The 27,712-nt window shown below is 40.0% G+C and overlaps 1 protein-coding gene across 3 annotated transcripts in view; it reads left to right on the forward strand.

Annotated features, from left to right (window-relative positions):
- LOC126473817 (histone-lysine N-trimethyltransferase SMYD5) overlaps nt 1–27,712 on the forward strand; it is an 83,696-nt gene that overhangs the window by 20,741 nt on the left and 35,243 nt on the right. For all 3 annotated transcript variants that reach the window (XM_050101140.1, XM_050101131.1, XM_050101147.1), the window contains exon 5: nt 11,588–11,700. In XM_050101140.1, the coding sequence (XP_049957097.1) occupies nt 11,588–11,700 (113 nt within the window). The remainder of the gene's footprint in view (nt 1–11,587; nt 11,701–27,712) is intronic.

Raw genomic sequence — 27,712 nt, forward strand, 5'->3', positions numbered from 1 at the left:
GTGTTAGTGAAATAATTAAAGAAAGACTTCTAAGGAATAGAAAAATCTATCAGCTTCCTGGACATCCTTCCAACAACAGTGAGGAAAGCAAAATGAACCAGAAAGAAGAATGAAAATACAACACTGCTAACGTTCCTAATTTAAACTAAAGGTATGTGATGCTGTAAATATGATTCCCAATTACCTAATTGTGAATATACCCTATCTAAAAATTTATCACCATAATGTGCAATCCCTGCATAATAAGATCGATGAAATGAATGTACTGTTAGCAGATGAACTTAACGATCTCTCTGTGTTATGCATTTCTGAGCACTGGCGTAACCTAGAATTAATCCATAATATGAAAATGAACAAATTCATTTTGGCTGCTTACTACTGCAGGAACAACAGCTAGCAGGGTGGGGTAGCAATCTACACAAAGGATTATGTAGATTTTATTACCCTACCTGACTTAACTAGAACAAATGTCGAAAAGGATTATGAAATTGCAGCTGTAAAAATTACTCAGTTCAACCTGGTTATTGCTACAGTTTACTTATCACCATCTGGAAATTCTGAACTTTTCTTAAACAAAATGGAGTCATTGCTAAATAAAGTAAGTAAAATGGGTTGTGAGATGATAATATGTGGTGACTTCAATATTGATTTCCTCACAAATAGTGAAAGTAGGGAGACACGTTTGAACCTTGCAACATCCTATAATTTAAAGGCTGAAGTAAAAGCCGCTACCCAACTAACAGGAACTTGCCAAATGGCTCTAGATCAGTTTCTAGTCAAGAAGAGTTTACACAACATCTCACTAAAAATTGTCAATGCAAGTTTTGGTGACCATCTTGCTCAGATATTAAGCATAAAAGTACAAGGCCGTATTATTAACAACATATATTTCAGAACCGCATGTAGAAGTTATAATCAGGATAATGTAAGCTACTTCAAAAACTTATTACAGAAAGAAAAGGTCAGAAGTGTACAAAATGAATGACGTGAATGAAAAATTCAGTACTTTCATTGATTAGCCCATTTCTTTGAAATTGCATTCCCACTGAAAACATTAACCATACGGGGGAACTCTAGAACAAACAGCTGGATCACAAGGCGGATAAGGGTTTCATGCCAGAAGAAAAGACTACTTCATGAAATATGTAACTAAAAAAATTCTTCACCTAAAGTATGCACATACTATAAAAATACTCCAAAATATCAAATAAAGTAATAAATGCAGCAAAAATAATGCATAATGATGAATTCATTTATAATTCTGCTAATAAATCGAAGGCTGTGTGGAGTGTTATAAAAAAAGAATATGGAGAATACAGTCCTGCAAAAATATAACACTATCACATAAAAATAAAAAACTAACAAATCCCTTAGAAATATCCAACACATTTAACAAATTTTTCACAGGTGTTGCTGATAATTTGTTACAGTCAAACTTTAAGAGCACCCAGGCAAATGAATATAAAATAAAGAATTTTTAACATCTTGCAGCCCCATCAGCAACTGTGATAATTAAACATATAATATGTCAGCCTTAGTTGAAAATAGAAACCAGTCTTTACCAAGGTTTCAGTCAAAATAATTTGGCCTTCTTCAGAAGCTATTGACACTAAACTATTGCATGCCAAAGTTTACTGTCAATAGCTTCTGAAGAAGGCCAAATTATTTTGGCTGAAACCTAGGTAAAGATTGGTTTCTATTTGCAACTGAGGCTGACGAGTTCCATGTTTGAATATAAAATAAGTACATGTATAGGATCACTGTACATCAGTTCTGTTTCACAAGATGAAGTAGATAAAGCAATAAAAGGACTAAAAAATTCCAAGTCTGCAGGCATTGGTGATACTAGAAAAAGTTATGTATGACAAACTTCTGAAATTTATAAATAGACACAGCATCCTATGTAATGAACAACATGGATTCAGAAATAAGAGGTCAGCAACAAGTGCTATTTACAAGTGCATCAGTTCCATCCTAAACCTGATGGACATAAAACAAGAATCAAGAGGAGTATTTATTGATTTGTCAAAAGCTTTTTAAATGGTGGATCATAAAATTCTGCTATCAAAGCTTAAAAGATATGGTACTTGATGTCTGTCCAACAAATGGATCAGTTCCTTCCTGGCTAATCGTAAGCAGACAGTGTGCATCAAGCACACAAATATTGAACTAAATACTGTAACTGAACACTTATCTGACTATCAACAAATTAAATGTAGTGTACCCCTAGAATCAGTAATGGGATCCCTTCTGTACATAAATGATCTAAACTTAAATTCTGATGCACATAAAACAATCATATTTGCGTATGACACCATGCTTCTACTAAAAGGAGACAACAATGAACAGTTACAGCAGGCAACAAACATGGTCACGAAACAACTTAGCAGCTAGGCACAGAGTAATCAGCTTGTAATAAACAGTGAAAAAACCATTGCACTAAAATTCTACAATGTTCCTAACAAGGACATGTTTATCCCATCAGTCTTTATCAATGATGAACCAGTTGGTAACAATACTGAAACCAAGTTCTTAGGACTTTGGCTGCAGAGCAACGTCAGATCGAATAAGCTTATTGAATATCTCAACGCAGAACCGAGCAAAACATGTTACCTTCTTTGCTCATTAAAATCATGCTGTAGTGAGAAAACAGTAATGAATGCATATCATGCCTACTTTCATTCTTGTCTTAGATATGGGGTCACCTTCTGGGGAAACTCTAAAACAGCTAACTGCACATTTGAACTACAAAAAAGGGCCATTAGAATCTTGTTTGGGTGCCAGCGTAGAGACTCTTGTAAACCTCTGTTTAAGAAATCTGGTATTCCTCCATTAACATCTGTATACATTGTAGAAACCTTGTAGAAACCCTTTTGTCCTTTAAATTAAATGTGATAGGTAAGGACTGCAGACTGCAAAAATACTGTGATATACATTATCATTTTACCAGACAAAACAGAAACTTACATATAACTCAAATCAGCACAGCTCTGTGCCAAAAAGGTGCTTTTCACATGGGAGTTAAGCTTTATAACAACCTTCCTGAAAACATAAAAGCTGTTCCTGAGGTCAATATCTTTGGAAAATCTCTAAAGTCATATTTACAGCATCACTGCTTTAAATCCATTGAATAATATTTAAATTTATGAAGTAAGTGTGTTATATAAATACTTATGTATGAAGTGTATTGTTGTAACCTTAAATATATATGCCTAGAAATGACTTGCAGCTGTATATTTATAACTTGGCTTGTCCAATGTCTTATGCATAAGCTGCTGTGTAGACAAAAAAAAAAAAAAAAAAAAAAAAATCTACGTAAGCCATTGACAAGATTATCACTGTTCGACTGCAGTTATTAATCTTACATCATAGCTGCAAAGTATTTATTATTGAGGAATTTGTGCTGTAAAGATGGATAAAAATAAGCAGAAAAATTTGCACTCTTCAAATTTGTTCACAGTGAGAAAGATATATTGCCAGAACTTGTGTTGTTCCAGTGTAAGGATATAATTCAAAACTAAAACATTGATAAGGCAACCAGGGACAACAAAGGAAAGATGTGGAAAGAAACACTGGAACAAATGATTACTGGAAAAGTTAAAAAAATTATTTCAACAACATAAAGAAAAACCATTATTTCTAATTTTTGTACAGTATTTCTGTCCAAGCATAACCCCAGTTTAAATTGATTTATTGTTTGAGTCCAATAATGGGTTCTCTCGTGGAACAGGTGGAGAGCTTGTTGGAACACATTGTCATCCTCAATAAACACAATGGAATAGTCAGATATCTGAAAAAAAAGAAAGGGAAACAAACAGTACAGGGTGTAAAAAAAAAAAAAAAAAAAAAAAATCGTCCAATATGGCATGTCTATATTTCTGAAACTAATTAACACATACAACGAATTTTGTTTTTTGATGAATGGGAAACTCAAAAAGTTTTTTTTTTTTTTTTTTTTTTTTTCATACTGTTTCATAGGTGTTCAATATGCCCCCCTTGAGATGCTTGACATATGTCAGTGTGGTATTTAAATTGTTCACATACTACTACGAGCATGTCTTGAGTTACAGCTTCCACGGCTGCTGTTTGCAATGTCTCAGTTCATTCATTGTTGTTGGTACTGGAGGCTCACAAACAGAGTCTTTTATAAACCCCCACATGAAATAATTACTTACAGTCAGATACAGTCACCTTGTAGGCCAGTAATGTAAGGCTAAATCATTTGGTCCAGCGCAGCTGATCCATTGTTCGGTAATCCTTTGATTTAAAAATTCCCACACTTGCAGATGCCAGTGTGGCAGTACCCCAGCCTGTTGGTAAATGAAGTTGTTTGAATCAGTCTCCAACTGTGGGAAAAGAAAGTTCTCAAGCATATTGAGATATGTGCTTTCTGTAACAGTGTTCTCGGCAAAGAAAAATGGACCATATTCCTTTTCCCGCAAAACTGCACAAAAAACATTAAATTTTGGAGAGTCTCTTTCATGTTGTACAACTTCATATGATTGTTGTTGTACAGCTACATGTGGTTGTTGTGTACCCCATATTCTCATATTATGATGGTTAACCTTTCCATTCAAACGGAATGTTTCCTCGTCACTAAACACTAATCATGGAAGAAAACTGCCATCCTTCATTTAGCCAAGAACAAAATTACAGAATTCCACAGATTGTTATTTGTCACCTTCACAAAAAGTTTGCAGTAGCTGAATTTTGTATGGTTTTATGTGTAACTGTCAACACAACACATTCCAGATGGACATCGGGGGCATTTTGAGCTGTCGAGCTGCACGGCGATTGGCTTTCTGTGGACACCTTGTGATACTATTGTGGATGTGTTCGACGTGTGTCAGATGCTCGGGGATGGCAATTTGCCTTTACACAAACAATCTGTTTCTTGGAATTGTTCATGCCATCATCTAATGCTCTGTGCTGTAGGAGGAGCCACATCATACCTAGTACTGCAAAATGTAGAACACAAAACGCTTTCTGTTGTCCCTTCACAATTATTACTAGAACTGAAGTGGGCACACATTGCTGCCACCTTGCAGGAACCAGCTAAAACTCGAGTGCCCTTTCCAACAGTACGTTTTTCATGCACATCTCTCAAATAACATAATAGTTATGATTTTTTTAAAAAAATTGGATGATTGTTTTTGATACACTCTGTATAATACTCAGTTGTTGCACTTAAAATGCTGCTCTTTCAAAATGTAGTGTTGTCAGTCCCGTGGCGAATACCATACATCATTTGGCAGCTAAAAGATCATGGACCTCTGGTGTTGGTAGTTGGGCCACTTGTACGATTTGACTTGGAACACATACAGTTTCCAATAGTGGTGCTGCATTGGGCTTTCAGCTGTTTGCTAGCGTACGATGCATATGTATATACTGTAGATAATTGGCTATGAATTTAGACGGCTTTCTATGTGCATGAAATTTTCAACAGTTCACAGGTTTTAAAGCCAGTGTTATTCAGTGCTAAAGAAACTATCAGAGCAGGAAGCACAGAGTTATACATTTGCATTTTCTAAGCTAATAAAGATATAAGTGCTGATTGGCATACATGTAGTTACTATTTCAGTTCATCTGCACCATTGCTTTTGCCAGGACAGTTTATACTTGAATATGGTATTCAGTAGTTAAATTCTCATCCTCTTGTGAACACTGGCTTATGTGAGATTTGATATAAAATGTGTAGTTACTGCAGTTCAAGTCTAGAGAGCATTTGTGTGTAATGAGATATTCTCTTGGAAGCAGTTATAACTTATGCTCATTGCTTGCATCAGCAGCAATTTCCTTAAGTTGATCTTGAATATCAAAAAAATATTTTATATGTAAACTGAAGGTGGAGGAGGGAGAAAGGAAAGGAAAGGGAAAGGGTTACTGATGTCAGTTGCATCGAGATGTTAAGTGGAATAAGCAGCGACAAGCAAAAATGTGTACAGGACCGTGATTTGATCCCTGGATCTCGCACTTACTGGGCAGGTGCATTAACTAATGTCCCATCAGGGACAAGTGTTATCACAACTGTACAGACTCGGCATGCCTCACAGCTGACCCATATTCCCACTGAGCGCCACGCATCTGCTGTCCCTGTTCATTTCCCTCATGCTCACTACTCTGAGATTTCCGAAGGAGGTCGGACATACTTGTGCATCCACACTGAAGAAGGTGGATCCATTGCCCAACTAGCCAAATCGATTACATGAATGCATGGTGCCTGTTCTTTTGGACATGTCAGAAAGAATGGAGGGAATGGACAGGGACTTGAGAATAGGTGGTGCTATGTGGGAATGTGTGTCGGCCGTGAGGTGTGCCGAGACAGTGCACACAGTTGTGATAACACTGTATCCCAGATGGCACAGTGGTTAGCACACCTCCCTAGTAAGGAAGAGATCAGGGGTTTGAATCTTGGTCCTGTACACATTTTCACTCGTTGCTGCTGATTCTGTGTAATGTCCCGATGCAGATGACATGTGAGATGTTATGTGGAATAAGCAGTGACAAGCAAAAATGTGTACAGGACCATGATTTGAGCCCAAGATCTCCTGCCTACTAGGCAGGTGCATTACTGTGCCATTGGGGACAGAATGTTATCACAACTGCAAGAACTATCTCGGCACGCCTCACAGCTGACCCACATTCCCACCGAGCACCACCTATCTGCAGTCCCTGTCAATTTCCTCCATTCCCACCTTTCTTTCCTTTCTCCTGTCCTCCAACTTCATTGTGCATAACAATGTATCACAGCTGCAGAGGCCATGTGGTGTCTGTTCTTTCAGACATGTCCAAAAAACAGACACCACACATTCACATACACAAAAATTCTTGTTTGCACAAAATGTAGACCATTATTGGATTGTGAACTGATGACTGCAGCTGAACTTGACTTTATACATGAAATTTGCCTTTTGTGGTGTGCGAATAAGAAGGTGGGTGTGTAAATCGCTGCAGAGAGGGTGAGAGAACGTGTTTTTTGGTGTCAGCAGTGTGCTCTCTCTTTATCCCACACCACACTCTCCAGCAGTTGCATAGCCTGATAACTGGCAGCACTGGAACAAGTGCCACATTGGGCTACTGTTTATGCTTCTAACATGCCCTCGATAAATTTGTTTACTTGGAAAACTATCACTGTAGCATTTGCTTCATCCCAGCTGCAATGAACTTTACAATGGCTAAGTACCTTCACCATACTAAAACTAGCATGAAAATCAGTGCTAAATTTTCTATTTGCACCCTGAAGATCTTGCAATTGACAGATGTGTCAGAATGATGCTTAGCTGGAGCACGATGTGGAAGATTGCGCCTTGCCACTGCACATTGCTCCATCACCCACCTTGTTAAGTACACACCACTGGTGCGAAAGTGGATCCAGTTTCAAGAGGAAATAATCTGGGATTAATTTTAGTCAACACTTATTCCTGACATCAGCCTGATTGAAGTTCGTTTTTTGTGCTAATCTATGACAGATATTTTATTCATAGGGCTATTTATGTTCCCACAGCTGACATTTAATGCCCCATCTACAATGTTTAGTGCTGCCCCAAGAAGGAACATTGGGTTAGTGTTCTCTTGATAATGAAGTCATATGACAGAACTCCAGCTCAGATTAGACAAAGGGAGGGCATGGAGTAGGCTGTGGCATTTTTGAAGGAAAGATCCCATTATTGTTCTGACTGTAATTCTAATGCCTTGACTCTTATGCCACTTTGCTAAGTACCTGCTCTCAATGGAGGAGTCCATGCAGTGAGCACATCTTAGATCAAGAGACTCTGCACATGATTTAAAAAAAGAAACTACATTTCTAATGTTCCACATGAATAAGACTGTGACATGAATTATAGTATAAAAGCCCATAAGTCTTCCCAAATGTAGAGAGTAATTGTGCAGACTGTACCACACAACTGTATGGTACCTGCTTGCTGAAGTTCCATACTCTCTGGAAGATCCTTTTATTTGGAGATACCTTCAGCATTCTGGCAGAAGAATTATCTTCACAGCTGATGTGCTGTTCACTGTTGTGCAGACTATAATAAGAGAGTGACTTTTTTGGAATGAAAGAGATGACTGCTGTCAAAATGCAAGTAGTATTGATGTTAGTGGGCTTGATATGGACTGAAATACAGATTAAACAGTGAGAGAGGTGGAGGTTGACCAGGAAGGTGGCATGTTGGGCTGAGGAAGACCAAGGAAGCAAATGGGAGAGTCTACGGAGAACCCAGGTGTAAGACCTGCCGAATTCACCCAACCAGCACGTCTTATTCCAGTATAATCACAGGCTTCCGTATCCCTTCAGAAACAGGGGCCACCTGTGAAAACAGCCTTGTTGTGTACCAACTCTGCTGCAACTTTTGCACAAGCATTTAAGTAGGCATGGCCACACACCAACTGTCCACTCGAATGTCCATCACCAAACTGTTGCCAAGAGTAGAGCTGACTAGCTAGTGGCTGAACACAATGTGCACAATTCCAGTGACTGCTTCACAACCCATGCTATCTGGATCCTTTCCTCAGCCTGCTGTTCTGAGCTCCATAGATGGGAGTTATCCTTGCAGCACATCCTTTGTTGCCGTAATCCTCCTGGCCTCAGTTTTCACTAACCCCCTACACCATACCCTCTTCCGTACAGTCTCTCATTCTGTCAACTGCTCTCAATTGAATCCCCCATGTCATTATCATTGTGTGCTGCACAAACTCAGCAGTTCCAGTGCTCACTTGTCGCATTCCTATTCTGTCCACCTGCTGCCTTTCCCCCCTGCATTCCTATGTTGTATGCCTCTCTCCAAGCTGTCAGCTATCCATCTCCAACCCTCCCCCCCCCCCCTCCCCCTTGTCCTCCCACTCCCCATCTTTCTTCTCTCTTCTTCCATCACTCATTCAACTCAACACAACACAACACCACAACCCCTCAGCCCAGTCCACCTGCCAAACTGCAGTCCCAACTTTGTGTTGGGGGCAAGATGAAAGTGAAAAAGAGAGAGAGCGAGTCAGTATGATTTTGCCAGGATTGTTTTATGGTTATACTTTGACAAAATGCTAAAGAAACAATCATTTTTGAAATTGCGATCATGCTTACGATGTGATGTAAAAGAACTAACATTGCAGACCATTTGCTTCTAAATTTGACAAATATTTCGTGTAATGTGTGAGTGAAACATATCAGGGAACATTGTAAATTCTTCAGAAATATTTAGAAGACAGCAGATATAAAGAACAAAATTTGCTCTATGAATTAGAGAGCCAGAACAGGATAAATATTGACCAAGAAAGCTTATACCCAGAGCGCCCCCTCTTGCATCTCCCCCATCGCAACTGGGTGTGCTCTGTGATTTTCCCCTTCCTACCCCAGCTTACTCTGTGCCACCATCAGCATGAATAGTGAGTATAAAATGTTGAACATATGAAATGGTTTAGTTTTTTATTCCCCTGTTTTCTCATCAAGGCTGATAGAATATTATGGAAGACAGGTACTGATGTGGGCAACTGGTGCAGATAGGGTACAAGAGAGAAATGTTGAATAGGCAAGCTGGTGAAGATGAAATAGAGCAGAAGTGTTTTAACATGTGAAAGCTTGAGGGGAGGAATTATGTATGTTCTCCACTGATGCTCTGATTTCGTTTTCTTTGAGTAGCTAAGTTTTACATTTTTCCTATCTGCATTGGTCCAAGTTTCCTCAACCTCCTCCTCTTCCCCCTCCCCCCCCCCCCCCCCCCCCCCCATGTCAGATCTAAAGATTTTTTCTCCATTTGTCCTATATGTTTTGTTCTTATTGTCATTTAGCTAAACAACGTGCAGCATCTTTTGCATGGTTACCTTCAGAAGCTGACCCAGCAGGGCAAAAATTCTAAAATTACCATTTCAGATATGACTCAGTGAGCTTGAAAACTAACTAAAGAACTGAATCTTATAGGAACTATGCGATACATCTTCATCTTAAACAACTGATAGTTACACCCTTTCTGCTTTTAAGTTAGATTACTCTGACAACTAAACACACAGCATATTTGCATAGTGCACGCAAAGTACGTGTGGATGCTACCGTTTTGATTCAATGATCTGAAATTGTATCCTCATAACATTAAATCCAAGGTGTCCAACAAGATACAAAATTCATGTAGAAAATATTCACACAAACATTATTTATGTGACAATACTAATAGAGAGTTCTGCAAAATCCTGTTGTGTGGCAAAAATACTATTGAGCAAAAAAGTGATACATTAATACTCATCAGGGAGGAAAAATGGGAAATAAACCTTAGAAAACCGTTATTCAACTGCATATGAAAGTGCACATCTAATCATGCGAAAAGGTTCATTAAATACTATCATTTTTTCTATTTTTAATGTTGACTGGCAAAACTAGACGTGAAGAAAATGTGTTTTGAAGACTGTACTTTTGAGGTTGATTGGGTGACATGTAGTTCAGGGGCAGTATATGACTAGATGAATGTCAGAAAGCTAAACACTCTCAAGTTGGCCTGTAGAATCAAATTTTAACAATTGAATATGTCTGAAGCAGGGCAGTCTTTGTCTCTTAAGTCTGTCAAATTACTGTGTAACCATGATAACTGGACTGCAGAGTTGATAGCTCCTTCACTGCTGTGTTGCACCCCATGGAGATCAAGAAGGTTCCGAAACAGGTCATCTTTGACTTAGAATTTCCCAACCCCCCTCTTTGTTGTGCAGAAAATATTTTCTTCTTACAGTTGACGTATTTGGATCCATAGATTAAGTATAGATGTACACATTCACAGTATAGCGTAGATGTGTTCAATAGCCCACTACAATAACTCTGGTGTGTAAATCTGAATGTATAATTACTCAACTATCACAAGCCTTCTTTGTCCATAGATGAAAAAACTATTGTTGTGATTCCATTGTGCAGTGATGGAAGAGGGGGGAGGGGGGAGGTGTTTTTAGGGGAATTGGGGACAGATGATTGGTACATATACTGCTGTCAAGTTCTGCTGTGAACTGGCTTAGTAATACATGGGCCAGGGTGCTGGTCCTGGACACTTTCTGCAGCTCAGTAGCTGTACAAGAAAGTGAAAGAGAACAGGTTGATGACACTTCAGCACAGCTCAGCAAAGACTTATGTCAGTCTTTACTGCAGGACAGAGTTGCAACTGCCACCACACGAAAGAAATAGTATAATATCTTGTCAACAGCATGAGAACTAAACAAACCTAAGTTAGATAATAATGGCTAAAGCCACAAAATATCCCGTCATGCTTCATAATATTGAATCTATTGTCTAGCAGAATTGCAGACAGTTATTACTGAAATGTTCATGAGAACTCTGTAATGAATAAAAAGCCTGTACCCGGAGTGCCACCACTCTCCCCCCCCCCCCCCCCCTCCCACCCTTGTCACTGCCCCACATGCTCTGAGGTAATCGTTCTCCTCCTACAATCTTACTCGGTGTGACCATCAGCATAGCAGTTCGTGTGAAATGTGAGTAATGACCTGTTTTCTCTTTTTACTAATTGTTAGCTTTACGTATTTAATACTGTTGGGAAAATACATCAGCTGTTTGTTTGGTGTTTTTTAATACTTGTGAAACTCATTTTTGGACTATTTGTTGCAGATGAAATATTGTAGCACTGCATGCAAAGAACAAGCTTGGGAGCAATATCACCAGATTTTATGCTTTGTTCCTGGATCATCAAATCCTTTGGATGTTATGAATGAAACATGGAAGTAAGTAAATGGTTAATGGTGCAGTAGTTTCAATGAAAGTTCTGATTTATATTCTTCTCATACCATTTTCTTTTCTTGCCTCTCTAGAAAAGTACTTATATTCTATTTATTTTGTCTCTGCATTACCACAAAACACAGTTTCTAATCACTTCTTTATAGTAATTCAAATGTTTCAGATGATGAATAGATGAGATGAGATTTGTTATCTAATTTGGTCTGAAAGTTTGTGGCAACAGAGCAAGACAGCAACCTAAATTTTAAACATTTAGTTTGGTTTCAGTGAGAGTAAAGTAATAGAATTATTGGTGCTGTGTAAGTTTTAGCAGACACAATCTTCTGTTTCTCGTCTGGTGATATTGTGGCATATACGTTAATTGTCTGCAAACATATGTTGGAAATTTTCATATGTTGGGATTCAGGCATCAACGACCAGTATCAGGTAATTTGTGGTTAATTTTGAATAAAATTTAATTTTTTCATCAACTTAAATAGAACCTTCCACAATTGAAAGCTGCAGAAGTTTCAGTACAACTGCTTTGTGAACAGGTTGATATTCTGTTGCACCACAGAGGTGCTTCCCTCAGTAGAAAGAACCTGCTTGGTTTGCCAGTTTCAGTACTGCCTAAAATCAGTAGCTTCTCTACTCCAGCTGAACATCCCACTGGTTACCATTGATGTCGCATCACTGTTTACCTCTGTCCCCCATGTACAGTGCCTGATCAGTGCTAAGCACAAACTTTCCGTGGGCAATCCAAAGAAATCATTCTTTATCTTTTTATTAAATTTTCACTAATAATTGTAGTAAACTCACGAAGAACAAAACTCTGAGAAGATTAGAGGGTTTCAGTATAATGGTTCCTCCCTTAGCAACGTGTTGCCTAGAGGTATAGAGAGAGTGAAGGCTTTCTACATTTCTGGTGAGACAGCCATTAGTATGGAAAGTCTCTTAGGGTTTGCTACCAGGTACTAAAATCAACTTGATTAAATATTTCAGCAATCTAACTTTTCACCATCTTCAGGAGAATGCTACTTCTGCTGCTGAGTCCCACTGAACTGGAACATCAGTTCTCAGCAGGACTCAGCAGCAGAAGCAGCGTTCTCCTGAAGATGGTCAACAGTTGGATCACTGAAATATTGAATCAAGTTGATTTTAGTATCTGGCAGCAAACCTGAAGAGACTTTCAAGAGATTGCACCAAGCAAGCCTAAGGAGTCACAGTCATTAGTCTGGTTTAGGTTGACAGTGACATCATTGTTGTGTGATCTCTTCATGAACTTGACATAATTAATCTTATCAAAAGGAAAATTCACTTGAGACAACTATAAAATTATGAGCCAACATTGCCTTCTGGAGATGAAATTTCAGTACTACTGACACACAAGTATGAGAGTACGTACAATATCCTAGCTCCTGGAACTAGTAGTTCCTTCTTCAGGGAAAGAGAAGGGTTATTGGTGGAAGAATAAAACGGGGGATAGGTCACTTGGATGGGTCGCGCTCATTCTGGCGTCTGAAAGACCTGCTATCCTTTTTACGAGAGTGGTTTGAAAAGTTCTCAGAATGGAATAGAAAAAGAGTACTTACGTCACTGAAACTTTTTTATTTTTCAATGTAGTCTCCTTGTTGGTTAATGCACTTGGTCCAATGATGTTCCAGTGCCTTGATCTCATCTAGAAAATGAGTTTTCTCCAGGCCTGCAAAATAGTTGTCAACTGTGGCTACCAATTCTTCGTTTGAAGTGAATCTTCATCCACCAAGAAAAATTTTCAATTTTGGGAAGAGATGGAAGTCTGATGGAGCCATATCAGGTGAATAAGGTGGGCGTGGCAACAATTCATACCTTAGTTCATGCAATTTTGCCATGGCAACAGCACATGTGTACGGGCGTGCATTGTCTTGGATGATGAATTTCTTCTTTGCTAAACATGACCTTTTTTCGTGTATATTTTGTTGCAATTTGACCAGGAGGTTAGCATAGTATTCCCCAGTAATTGTTTGCCCAGTGGGGAGATAATCTACAAACAAAATCCCCTTTGCATCCCAGAACACTGATGCCATGACCTTTCCTGTCAAAGGAATTGTCTTTGCTTTCTTTGTGGTGGAGAATCAGCATGTTTCCACTGCTCTGACTGTTGTTTTGTCTCTGGGGTATAGTAGTGCACACAAGTTTCAACTGTGGTCACAAACCAGTGCAAAAAACCTTGTTCATTTGTCCTAAAATGGGTCAAACATTGTTCCAATATGTCCATTCTCGTGCATTTTTGATCCAGCGTCAAGAGTCGCGGCACCCATCTTGCAGATAATTTTTTCATTTCTAATTCTTCAGTTAAAATGTGATATACCCTTTCAGATGGCATCTGGCAAGTGCAAGCAATTTCATGCACTTTCGATTGACGATCCTCCATGACCATTTTGTGAACTTTTGCAATGATTTCTGGAGTAGTGACACATCTTGGCCGACCACTGCAAGGGTCATCATCTAATCTCTCCCGACCAAAGTTAAATTCATTTGTCCACTTGGGAACAGTTTAATGTAAAGGAGCAGAGTCCCCCAGTGTATTCTGGAAATTGGCATGATGTCCCTTGTTTTCATACTTTTCTTTATGAAGTACTTGATCACTGCTGGAATCTCAATTTTTTTTCCACCTTCGCAAATAACTACACGAGAACAACAACAGAGCCACGTCACCACCACAGCTTTCTTCCAAGAGCACTGACATGGCCTGTGTTTACATGCAACAGTCCTATGAAAATCATGTGAACAACTCGTGTTAGCGCTGACCTCTCATTGTGATTCCGTGAACTTTTCAAACCACCCTCGTATCCTTTCACAACTTTATTATGAGACTTAAGTTTAGACTGTAATTACAGGCAAACCAATAGACCTCTCACAATATGACTTATACCAATATTTTTCTTGTTTTATTTTGCACTAGGCTGTATGGAGCGATTTGGTTGTTAGATAAATATATATTTTCATTATAGATTGTAGTAAGGGTTGTCTGACTTTGGAGTATTCACTAGGAACTGTTCAATGTAAAACTATATACCTTGAAACATATTTGCTCAATCTTAATGAAATTTTAATATGTTTTAGGCACATATACTGGTAGTGAAAATCTCAAGTCTCAGAATTTTTCAGCCACCCATAAAAAAGATTTTATGATTTTTCCAAAATAACTTTTTTCAGCCCATGATTTAACATATAACACAAAGTGAGGGTTTGTTTCGAAGGTCTCTTTTGTGATTATAAGAACATGCAGGTATGGTGATATGGATTTGGTAAAGAATAATACAGAAGAGTGGTTGTGTGCGATTAGCAGCATACACAGCTGTGAAATTGAGTGCAGCATTGCTGTGTGCCCTCACCTTCCTCCAGACGGTTGGGAAACAGGATGCTATTGTTATTATCTGGAATGCTGTGTTTATTATCCGATTGTCTCCATCGTACAATGATACCTTCGAGATCACTGCTGTCAGCAGATGAACTTGCAATAGCAGAAAATGCTGCTTATTTCTCTCAAAGTGAGGGTGTAAAAGTTGGTGACAATGTGTTTCTTTGTATCAGAAAGTGGCACGCTGTCATGGAATATAATTTTTGTCGATGAAGACAAAAGAGAATAATGAATATGTCACCCAGGTCAAGAAAGAAACAATGTCTTTGTCCAGGGCATCCGAAAATCCAGCTCAACATTTTACTTTATGCACAGTTTGAAGAACTATTCATAATTTTTCATGGTTAAAGTATTCCTCATCAGTTAAAAACCTCCACCTGAAACTGATAGAAAATGTGGCAAATTTTCCCAATATTTTAATCTCTGCCCTTCTGTAGGTGTTTAAAAACTTGAGATTATGTTTCAAAAAACTTAACAGAAAACCACTGCTAATGAAGGCTGTGACGGCTGCTGCATGCCAAAATACCTTCTTTAGAAGAATGAGAGCTACAAACATAGGGCTACAAGATGTTTACAGAACAGACCTGGTGTGGACAGAATCACACAATGATGTATGTGTGGCAAGAAAATGTGCTTGAATCTTTAGAAAACAGTTTTGGCAACTGTAATCAATACCGAGGATACAGTCAACAAATTTATGAATGGTGCAGAGGGTTCAAAACACCATCTGCAGCTTGGAAATACATCATAATTTTACACATCAGAAATAAAGAAGGAACCACGACCAAATTAACTTGGCTCAGGTTAGTTGTTTTTATAGATCAAGTGCTATACCATACAATAGTCGATCAGTTGAGCATGTCATGACTGAAAGGTGATATCATATCTTGGATAGCACGAAAGAATAAGTCACTGCACCTGGAGTTGACTGTTTTGGAAAATTCTCTAAGGCAGGGGTGATACTCCCAGCCAGAATTTTTAAACAACTCTCTATATAAAATCCGCCTCACACTGTACAGTCACAGTGGTTGTAAATTCTTACAACCACAAAAGAGACCTTCAAAATAAACCCACACTTTCTGTTACATGTTTATTGTGGGTTGAGAAAAAGTTACTTTAGAAAAATCATAAGAACTTTTTTATGGGTGACTGAAAAGTTCTTTAACTTGAGATTTCCACTACCAATATACTGTATGTGCCTATAGCACATTAAGATTTTATTACCATCAAACAAATACATTTCAAGCTGTATTGTTTTAAAATGAACAGTTCCTAGCAAAGACGCTCAAAACCGGACAATACATACTACAATCTAAAATAAAAAATATGTATTGAACATTAAAACCACAAAACTCCATTAGCCTAATGCAGAATAAAACTAGAAAAATATTGGTATAACTCTTTCGTGAAGGCCTATTCATTTGCTTGCAATTGAAGCCTAAACTCAAGTTTCCATCATAAAAAAAGTCCGACATTATTGATTACTGCTCGACCACCAGATCAGATTTAAAAGAAGGCACTGAAACAATTAAGAGGTGAGCTGCTAGATTTGTTACTGGTAGGTTTGATCAACACGCAAGTATTATAGAGATGCTTCAGGAACTCAAATGGAAATTCCTGGGGAAAAGGGCCTTCCTTCTCGAGGAACACTGTTGAGAAAATTTAGAACCGGCATGTGAATCTGACTATAGGACAATTCTACTGTTGCCAATGTTCATTTCCCATAAAGACCATGGAGATAAGAGAAGTTAGGGCTTGCATGGAGGTATATACACCGTTGTCCTTAATTTTACAAATGTCACTCATTACTGATAAGTTACTATACAATCTGTTTGTCATGTAGGGGGTTGATCCATTATGATGCTGAAACACTGACTGAATAGACATACAGTCTTAAATGTTTTTGCGTCTTAATGAACACAAGTGCAAATAAATAACTGCATGAGCCATTAATAGCACATCCAATCTGAATGACACCCTACTAAAAATAGGAAAGAAGTATTATTGCACTAGACCATCCTGTACTATAATTTGGTAATGAGGAGATGCTAGACCACAGGTATAATTTCCTTCAGTTATGTACTGAAACTTCTTGAAAATCCCTTCCCTCACCTTCCAGGGTGACTTATTACCAGTCATATAATCATTAAAAAGCAGTGTGTGTGAGGGCCTATGGCACTCTTGAACATTGTCACCCCACAAAGTTCTTAGTCACATGAATGTCCCTATTGAAAAGTCTGTATTGTGCAACCTGCCAATACCAAATCCTAATGCCTCACAGCTGTTTAATGCATCTACCACATAAATAGAAAAAGGAATTCCAAGTTTAAGGATATATCATTTCAGTGGTCATTAATTCAATGTCACTTTTGGCTTTCATAGACATAGATACACTAAACACAGTGTTGTCTGCTAGCATAAGTTGGTTGTGCTCAGTGATCAAATTCAGTACTGGTTGATGTCATTTTATTTCTATTAATTCTACAATTCCCATCAGCACCTTGTGTGTGTTTCTCGCTCCACTTAAATCAATAGTTTGAATGCTTCTGAACTTAGCAAGTAGTTGCTACAGTAACTATCGAACACTCTCACAGCTCCCAAAATCCTCTAGGTTTCAATGTAGGGTACTTCCACTTCCTCACTCCTAAAAAAGAAATGATAGTAATGTCCTGTCCCTGATTTAATCTGAATCAGATGACAGTCTCGGATCTGACAACGCTGAGAAGGAAAACCAGCCACTTTCTTTTTAAAGAAATGATCTCTTTGTTTGACTAAATGATTTAAAGAACCTTGTAAAACCTAAATCTGGATGTTGACAGAATTTTATTCCCAATTCTCTCAAATGTAAGTTAAGTTTCGTATCCAGTTTATCACCTTGCTTAATTTTTCTTGCACTTTTGTTTTTTCTACTCTCTTCCATAGCATTTTTTCCTGTCATTTTGTATTTACATGCTACTTTCTTTCAGTCAGTAAACATTTACCTCTTTTCTTTCTTTTCTCGTCTTATACTCTCTTTTCCATCTTTTTCTGCCATTTGTCCGCTTTTTGTTTGCATTTGTAACCTATGTTTTTTACCTGGTTATTAATTACACTTCATTACTAATGTTGGAGGTATTGCATTGTAGCCTTTCTTGCACCTTCTCTCTCTCTCTCCCTCCCTCCCTCCCCCCCTCCCCCCTCCCCCCCCCTTCCTATGCCCCATCTCTTTCTCTCAATTCAGTGGGTGGAGTATTTTCCTGCCCTCCATGCCCTCCAGTACTTGTACAGTTCTTTCTCTCCCTATTTCTTCTCTCATCCTTTATCTTCATGACATAACCTAATAAAACATTTTCTGCATAATAAAAATTCAATCAGTTTTTAATTCAAGTGTATGCAAGCCCAGTTTCTTTTACTTCTGCTTGGGTGACTGGTAATCACGCATTCTTCTTCACATTAAAATTTGGATAGTATAGGCACTCCGACAAATTTTACACCTCTTTTAGTAATGGAACTAGTGTTAATTGAAGTAAGCTAAAGTACTTCCTGTTACAAATGGTATATTAAAAATGTATGCTGAACTGAAACTTGAACCAGGACCCTCGACTTCTGCAGTGAATGCCGTTACAGAGTAAGCTATCCGCAGAGGACTGTGATGTATCTTCACAACTTCATTTCATTCAGTAACTCTCATAACTTCAAAACTTCTCAAAGCTCTTCTGCATACCATTCTGAACTAACACCCATGGAAGGAGGGAGGGGGCAAAAAGAATCATACAGAAATTTGCTTAGCCAAACCTTTCTTCCAGAAGTGTTAGTCGATTAAGGTATACGTAAGAGCTTTTGTGAAATTTGGAGAGAGGGGTGGTACTGTCATGGTCACCAACATTGCTGTATTATTGGGGGTGAAAGTGTTGATTAGATGCTGCTTCTGGTGAACATCTTGTTGTGTAAGTGAAATTAATTACATGAAACTGATCTGGCTGAATAATTTATGCCTCATACGGGCAATGCAGATTTCTTTTCCTACTTGCAGATGTTCATGTCCTGTAATTTTGCTGATAGTGATCATGTCATGTAAGGGATTAAGTAACTCATCCCTACCACCATTACACAAAATAAGATATATTTGTCATTGAAAACCAAGTAGCAGAAGTTTATTATGGACTTTAGCAAAGAGTACATTGTTGGACAACCAAAACCATGTTGAGTATTTATGTTAACACCTAGCAGTGGACAGGGTACACTCCAAAATTAAATGAAACAGTGCAAATGAGAATGCATGTATGCACTAACACATGCACATGTATTGCAAGGGAGATTAATGGTGGGATGGCTCACTCCATGGAGGCAGGTCTCATGTCAATGCATTGGCAGCAGTGGAGAGAGATCATGGACAGCCACATTGCTCAGTTAAGGACTGCAAAAAGCTGGGAGAGAAGAATGGCATGCTGGCAGATTTATAGACTTTCCTTTCAAGGGTTTCTGCTGAGCCAGCCCGCTCCAAGCTCCAGATACCAATACAAGTTGGGGGTGACCTGAAAGAACCACTCCCAACTCTAACCAGCCCAGGCCAATGGTAGGCATCTCCCACAGGTGGCAAAATGTGGCTGTATAGTGCCAAAGGCAGCGGAGGGGTTTCATGTTTGAGGCAATTGGTGCCATATTTATGGGACTGTACAATATTCAACTTCCTAATGGCCAAAGTTGGTGCCCTTTTTAAAAGCCAAAGTCTTTCGTGAGTTGACTAGCTGCTCTGGCAGTTCACAATTAATATATTTCATTGGCTGATTAATTTTGATATTTGTGCTTTAACTTTCAAAAGAGAGGGTGGCAGCTTCTCTTTCACAGCTGCTTTAGAAATGAAGTATTACAAGACATACTGATGAATAAAACTGTAAAGACAGATCCATGATTCATACTGGTGTACCACACTTGATTTTCTATCTTTGCATTTCCCAGGCAGTGCTCTGAGTCTCAGATTGGCACACCACTTTAACCTGTCAGGAAGTTTCACAGCAGTGCTCACTCCGTGTCTCTCCCCCCTCCTAAAGCCATGCAGAATATTTTTTTCCAGCTCAGGCCAAGGCACTAAAGCTTTATGAATTACCTAATATATAGAAGCAGGGTATGCCAGTAAGGTCATACACTACATAAATGAGACAGGTATTAAGCTTTTATAAACTGCTTTGAAGCACCTTTAGTTATCTTTTTGAGAGTGTAATGAGTTGTAACATAGTTCTATTATTTATAAGAGACTTGATGCAAGTCATCACTAATGTACTCCTTCAGAATATTGGCAGTCTTGTTATGCCACTTTCTGGTAATTACCTATTTCATATTAAACCTACTAACAACAAAAAAGTGTTATCGTGGGAATTTAGTTAAATATAGTTAATTTTTTTCTTGAAAGAGGACATGATTCAGCAGCCTGTTGACCTACAGTATGTTATTCAGACAACTAAACATCCACTCTAGGATACAGGTTACAGAATAGAGTGGAAAATAAACAACATGCCTTCTTTGACATCGTAATAATGAGGAATATACAATGCATGGGGCTAACAAAAGAGCTAAATATATAGGTTAGAAGTCTTGAAGATGAGAGGCAACTCTTCAGCTAGATTGTAAGAAATGAAAAGGTTATAGTGCAAGTCAAATCTGGGTGTGCCAACTGAGCCTTCAGTGCACAAGGCATTTTTCCCTACATTTGTTGTGAACAGACAAAATTGGTTGTATTTTGATAAATAAAACTATTAATCATATATAGTTGATGTTCCTGAGACATATTGATACTCATTTTCATCTATGATAGTAATGTAGACCAAAGCAATGGATTAAAATTTGTAGAAACACTGAGATTTGAACCTGGATCTCCTGCTTACTAGGCAGATGTAAGCACACTACTGCGGCTAACACTGCTGCACAGATTACATCTCCCACTGTGATGCAAATTACAACTCATGTCTCAGTCCATTGCTGCTGCATAGTAAGCAAGGGACCTGGGTTCGAATTTGAGTGATGGTACAAATTTTAATTCACTGCTTTGGCCTACATTATTATCGTAGATAAATAAAACATTATCTAGAAACAGTATGATGTTGGCTAAAAAATTAACAATCTTTATTTGTAGTGTTGGGTTTCACTTACCATGTGCTTGCAGAAAATTGCTTTTTACATTGCGAAGTAATAAGTTACCATTATGATTCTGAAATACAGGGCATTGCAGAAACTTAAATCATGCATTAAGTATTTGTGATAAAGTGTTCTATTTTTAATAGTATGGAAGTTCTGGCTAAAGTTAACATACCTGGTTTATTTGGAGAGAATACAGTCAGCATTTAGAACTGAATGCTAGAAAGCCTAAATATAGAGCTCTGCAAATGAAAGTAGATGATCTATCTAAACAAGTCAAAGTCCCACAAATGCAGCACTCCACGTGCATGTCACAACGATGACACTCTTTCAGTAGAAACAAACATTTGCCCACAAAGGAGATTATCTGCTGGTATCACAGAAAATTTGGAGCTGCATCTTGACAGCATTAACCAACCTGCTGAAGCAGATTTCTTCACAGCTTGCAGCCTCTTCCCATATCTTCACCACAGACTCCTTCTTAACTCTGTAACACAGTTGTTTACTCACGGACTCCTGCACTCTGCCAACAATGCTGAAAACAAAGTGATCACTATTGATTAATCATATGATGACTTGCTTTGTCAACTTCCTGAAGTCAGTTGTCCATTGTCTACTCAAACACTGGTAAAACTCTCAACAGAACATCACACTGTCGCCATGCCAGAACCACCAGTTCATGCCCTACCTCATTGTCTGTCCCCAAAGGGCTCTCTGTTATGTTAATATCTGGAATCAGTCCCCCTTTAGGTAGCTGGGCCTCGCCACTCCATATTACATCTAAGAAGAGCAACGGGCTCAACGCCACTATGATACTTGATCATTAACCTGTGCGACCTATTGAAATTTTACTGTACATATTCAAAGCAAGTCAATTTTCTCCCTAATCAACCTCATCTGTTCTTTCTATTGTATATGTATTGCAGCAGATGATATACTCAAAACCACTGTTTGCACTCCCATTTGGACTGTACAAATTTCTTCAAATGGCATTTGTACTGTACAATGCTGCTCAGGCTTTCCAATGCTTCATGGACTGGCTTTCCATGCTTCATAGATGAGATGACTAGAGGCCGAGTTCTGTTAGTTCTCCATTAATGGCTTGTTTCTAATGATGTCCAGTGTGCCAGGGTATCTAGCCCACCTATAGGAACTGTCCATTCAACTGTGAGAACATGTCTTAGTAATTATCCCATCAAAATGTGTCTTTGGGGCAATGGAAGTAAAAACTTGTATGAAATCCATCCATCTCAAGACTGAGTGGAAGCTTTTTCTCAGTTCTGATTGCCGCAACAGTAGATGAATTACTCCATTTCTTGCATGCATACTACATACATACGTATCGGTGATCACAGGCCCTGAAGATGTGCCGACCTTACTTTGTTCCTCCATAGATGGTGATCTTGTGCACTTTGGATTCATTTCTCATGGACACCCAACTGCTGATAGTACATATGCAGTTCATCCTCCCACTGCTTCTTCAGTCTTCCTATTGGATGAGTTCTATCAAGTTTTCCCATAAGCACAGCTTTAGCATGCCACATTCCTGGTCTCCTGTCAATGTGCCATGTCAGGCTTATTCTCTCCATTTTCTTTTTCTGCATGAGGTCCAGTTGCTTTATTATGTCGTACAGTACCTGGTTCTTCCTACATCTCATTGTGTTCTCTTCGTAGATTGGTCCAAAGATCTTTCTCATGATTTTCCATTCAAAGATCACAGGTTCTCTTCATCTTTTTTCATGGTACCATTTCTTGGCATTGACAATTCTGTATGAACATTTTATGCACAATCAAGCATTGTTGGCAATAAATTTCAACAAATTCCTAATATGTTCAAATAAACCTGGAGACACTGCAGTTGACTGATTTAAAGAAACCATCCTGCTCCAGAGTAAAGGCTGGGTTTGTAGAGGCTGTTGTATCAGCTCACCCTCTTCCTGATACGCCTGTCTTTTATGATGGATGCATGATGAACTGCCACTGGAGTCATATTGCAATGTGCACAACATTAACATTTAGTAAAAAAATTATCATGAACACAAAAAAATTGGTTAGCTTACAGCCACAAGCCCTATGTGAACTACCCTTCAATCAAAATGATTAATGGAAAATCTCATATAAAGATGTGAAACAAATACTAAGAAAGAGATAGAGGGGCTGGCCAGTACTTACCTCAGTCAGTACAGCTGATAGATACACAAAAAACAGAACCAAAAATTTACGTTCCTAGCTTTCGGAACAAATGTTCCTTCATCAGGGAGGAGAGAGGGGAAAGAAAGGGAAGAAGGGAAAGTGGATTTAGTTACTCACCACCCAGGTTATGAAGCAACAGGGAAAGGAAAACAGGGAGGGTAGCAAGGATGGAGGCATGGTTGTAAGAGGGAAGCCAAAGATATTCTACTGGAAGTACTGTGCCAGCTTCAAACCAAAGAGGATGCATACAGAAGTAAAGAGGTATATAGTATAAAGATAAACACAACTATGTAGGATGAAAAGATGCGTGAAAGGCTAAAGAGGAAAGGGAAAGAGGAGAAGACTGAAGAGTAAATGGGAGTGAGGTTGTTTAACGTAGGTTCAGTCCAGGGGGATGGCGGGATGAAAGGATGTGTTGGAGTGCAAGTTCCCATCTCTGCAGTTCAGAGGGATTGGTGTTGGGTGGGAGAAGCCAAATGGCACATACAGTGTAGCAGGTTCCTAGGTCCCTAGAATTATGCTGGAGGGCATGCTCCGCTACTGGTTATTGGACATCTCCTAGGCGGACAGTTCGTTTGTGTCTGTTCATGCGCTCAGCCAGTTTAGTTGTTATACCAATGTAAAAGGCTGTGCAGTGCAGGCATGTCAGCTGATAAATGACATGTGTAGTTTCACACGTGGCCCTGCCTTGAATTGTGTATGTTTTACCAGTAGCGGGGCTGGAGTAGGTGGTTGTGGGGGGGATGCATGGGGCAGGTTTTGCAGCGGGGTCAGTTACAGGGGTAGGAACCACCGGGTAGAGAAGGTAGTCTGGGAATATTGTAGGGTTTAACAAGGATGTTACGGAGGTTAGGGGGGGCGACGAAAGGCAACTCTGGGTGGTGTGGGGAAAATTTTGTCAAGGGATGATCTCATTTCAGGGGTTGACTTGAGAAAGTCATATCCCTGGCGGAGTAGTTTGTTGATGTGTTCGAGGCCAGGATAAAATTGGGTGAGAAGGGGGATGCTTCTGTGTGGTCTGGGGGTAGGAACATTGTTGTTGGACGGGAGGAATGCATTGCTCGGGAGATCTGTTTGTGGACAAGGTCTGCAGGATAGTTGCAGGAGAGGAAAGCACTGGTCAGGTTATTGGTGTAATTGTTGAGGGATTCGTCACTGGAGCAGATATGTTTGCCACGAATACCTAGGCTGTAGGGAAGGGAGCGTTTGATGTGGAATGGATGGCAGCTATCAAAGTGAAGGTACTGTTGTTTTTTTGTGGGTTTGATATGGACAGAGGTGTGGATGTGAGCTTCAACAAGATGTAGGTCAACATCCAGGAAGGTGGCTTGGGTTTTGGAGAAAAGGACCAGGTGAAATTCAGATTCGAAAAGGAGTTGAGGTTATGGAGGAAATTAAGGAGTGTTTCTTCACCATGAGTCCAGACCACAAAGATGTCATCTATAAACCTATACCAGGCCAGGGGAAGGAGCTGTTGGGTCTCCAGGTAAGCCTCCTCCATGCAGCCCATGAAGAGGTTGGCATAGGACAGAGCCATCCTGGTTCCCATGGCTGTTCCCCTGATTTGTTTGTAGGTCTGGCCTTCAAAAGAGAAGTAATTATGGGTGAGGATGAAGTTGGTAAGTGTGATAAGGAACAAGGTTTTTGGAAGATCGTCGGGTGGGCATTGGGAGAGGTAGTGCTCAAGGGCAGAGAGACCATGGATATGTGGGATGTTTGTGTAAAGGGATGTAGCATCTATGGTGACAAGAAAGGTTTCAGGTGGGAGAGGAGTGGGAATGGATTTGAGGTGTTCTAGGAAGTGGTTTGTGTCTTTGATGTAGGATGGGAGTCTGCGGGTGGTAGGTTGGAGGTGTTGGTCTACCAGAGCTGAGATACGTTCCGTTGGGGCTTTGAAGCCTGCTACAATGGGACAGCCAGGATGGTTCTCTTTGTGGATTTTGGGTAATAGGTAGAAGGTAGGGGTACGTGGCTCAGGTGGAGTGAGTAAGTCTATGGAAGCCTTTGTGCGGCCTTGTGAGGGACCTTGGATTATTAGGATTTTCTGCAGCTCAGTCTGGATGGAGGGAATGGGATCCTGGGTAACAGCTTTGTAGGTTGAGGTGTTGGAGAGTTGATGCAGTCCTTCTGCCACATACTCCACACGGTCAAGTACCACAGTTGTGGAGCCTTTATCCGCTGGAAGGATGACAATAGAGCGGTCTGTTTTCAGCTCCTTAATGGCGCGGGATTCAGCTGGGGTGATGTTGGGGGTTGTCGGGATGTTCTTCAAGAAGGACTGGGAGGCAACACTGGATGTGAGGAATTCCTGAAATGTCTGCAAGGGATGGTTTTGGGGGAGGGGAGGAGGATCCTTTTGAGAAGGCGGTCGGAACTGTTCTAGACAGGATTCAACACTGGGTCTAGTATTTGGGGGCTGTGTTTGGGTAGTGAAGTTATATTTCCAGTTGAGGTTCCGGGTGAATGAGAGGAGATCTTTAACCAGGGCAGTGTGGTTGAATTTAGGCGTGGGGCTAAAGGTTAAGCCTTTTGATAGAACAGATGTCTCTGGAGGAGAGAGGGATCTGGATGAGAGGTTTAGAACTGAATTGGGACTGGTGATATCTGGTATTTGACTCTACACTACTTCATGTAACCACCACTCCCAACAGCTCCCACCTCTCTTCAAAGTCCTCCACCTCTCAAACGCTTGCTTGGAGAACACACTCAGGAACATCATCCTAGAAGCCAGCTGCAAACTTGAGTTTCATGCCACACACCACCTGAAAAAACTATCCACAGTGCTAGTGCAACACCTAAGAAGTGGGGTCCCTCTCCCTATCCCTAACAAACACCAACCACAACAGAACCTTCAACAAACCCCCCTCATAGCCAACAAACCTAGCCTAGCCACCCTACTCAATCTCCCCATCCCAGCACATACCCCACACAGACCAAATCTCAACTATAACCACAGTTAAATACCAGATATCACCAGTCCCAATTCAGTTCTAAACCTCTCATCCAGATCCCTCTCTCCTCCAGAGACATCTGTTCTATCAAAAGGCTTAACCTTTAGCCCCATGCCTAAATTCAACCACACTGCCCTGGTTAAAGATCTCCTCTCATTCACCCGGAACCTCAACTGGAAATATCACTTCACTACCCAAACACAGCCCCCAAATACTAGACTCAGTGTTGAACCCTGTCTAGAACAGTTCCGACCACCTTCTCAAAGGGATCCTCCTCCCCTCCCCCAAAACCATCCCTTGCAGACATTTCAGGAATTCCTCACATCCAGTGTTGCCTCCCAGTCCTTCTTGAAGAACATCCCGACAACCCCCAACATCACCCCAGCTGAATCCCGCGCCATTAAGGAGCTGAAAACAGACCGCTCTATTGTCATCCTTCCAGCGGATAAAGGCTCCACAATTGTGGTACTTGACCGTGTGGAGTATGTGGCAGAAGGACTGCGTCAACTCTCCGACACCTCAACCTACAAAGCTGTTACCCAGGATCCCATTCTCTCCATCCAGACTGAGCTGCAGAAAATCCTAATAATCCAAGGTCCCTCACAAGGCCACACAATGGCTTCCATAGACTTACTCAATCCACCTGAGCCACGTACCCCTACCTTCTACCTATTGCGCAAGATCCACAAAGAGAACCATCATGGCTGTCCCATTGTAGCAGGCTTCAAAGCCCCAACGGAACGTATCTCAGCTCTGGTAGACCAACACCTCCAACCTATCACCTGCAGACTCCCATCCTACATCAAAGACACAAACCACTTCCTAGAATGCCTCAAATCCATTCCCACTCCTCTCCCACCTGAAACCTTTCTTGTCACCATAGATGCTACATCCCTTTACACAAACATCCCACATACCCATGGTCTCTCTGCCCTTGAGCACTACCTCTCCCAACGCCCACCCGACGATCTTCCAAAAACCTCGTTCCTTATCACACTTACCAACTTCATCCTCACCCATAATTACTTCTCTTTTGAAGGCCAGACCTACAAACAAATCAGGGGAACGGCCATGGGAACCAGGATGGCTCCGTCCTATGCAACCTCTTCATGGGCTGCATGGAGGAGGCTTACCTGAAGACCCAACAGCTCCTTCCCCTGGCCTGGTATAAGTTTATAGATGACATCTTTGTGGTCTGGACTCATGGTGAAGAAACACTCCTTAATTTCCTCCATAACCTCAACTCCTTTTCGAATCTGAATTTCACCTGGTCCTTCTCCAAAACCCAAGCCACCTTCCTGGATGTTGACCTACATCTTGTTGAAGCTCACATCCACACCTCTGTCCATATCAAACCCACAA

Source organism: Schistocerca serialis, chromosome 1, assembly GCF_023864345.2.
Source record: "Schistocerca serialis cubense isolate TAMUIC-IGC-003099 chromosome 1, iqSchSeri2.2, whole genome shotgun sequence".
Classification (NCBI taxonomy): Eukaryota; Metazoa; Arthropoda; class Insecta; order Orthoptera; family Acrididae; genus Schistocerca; species Schistocerca serialis.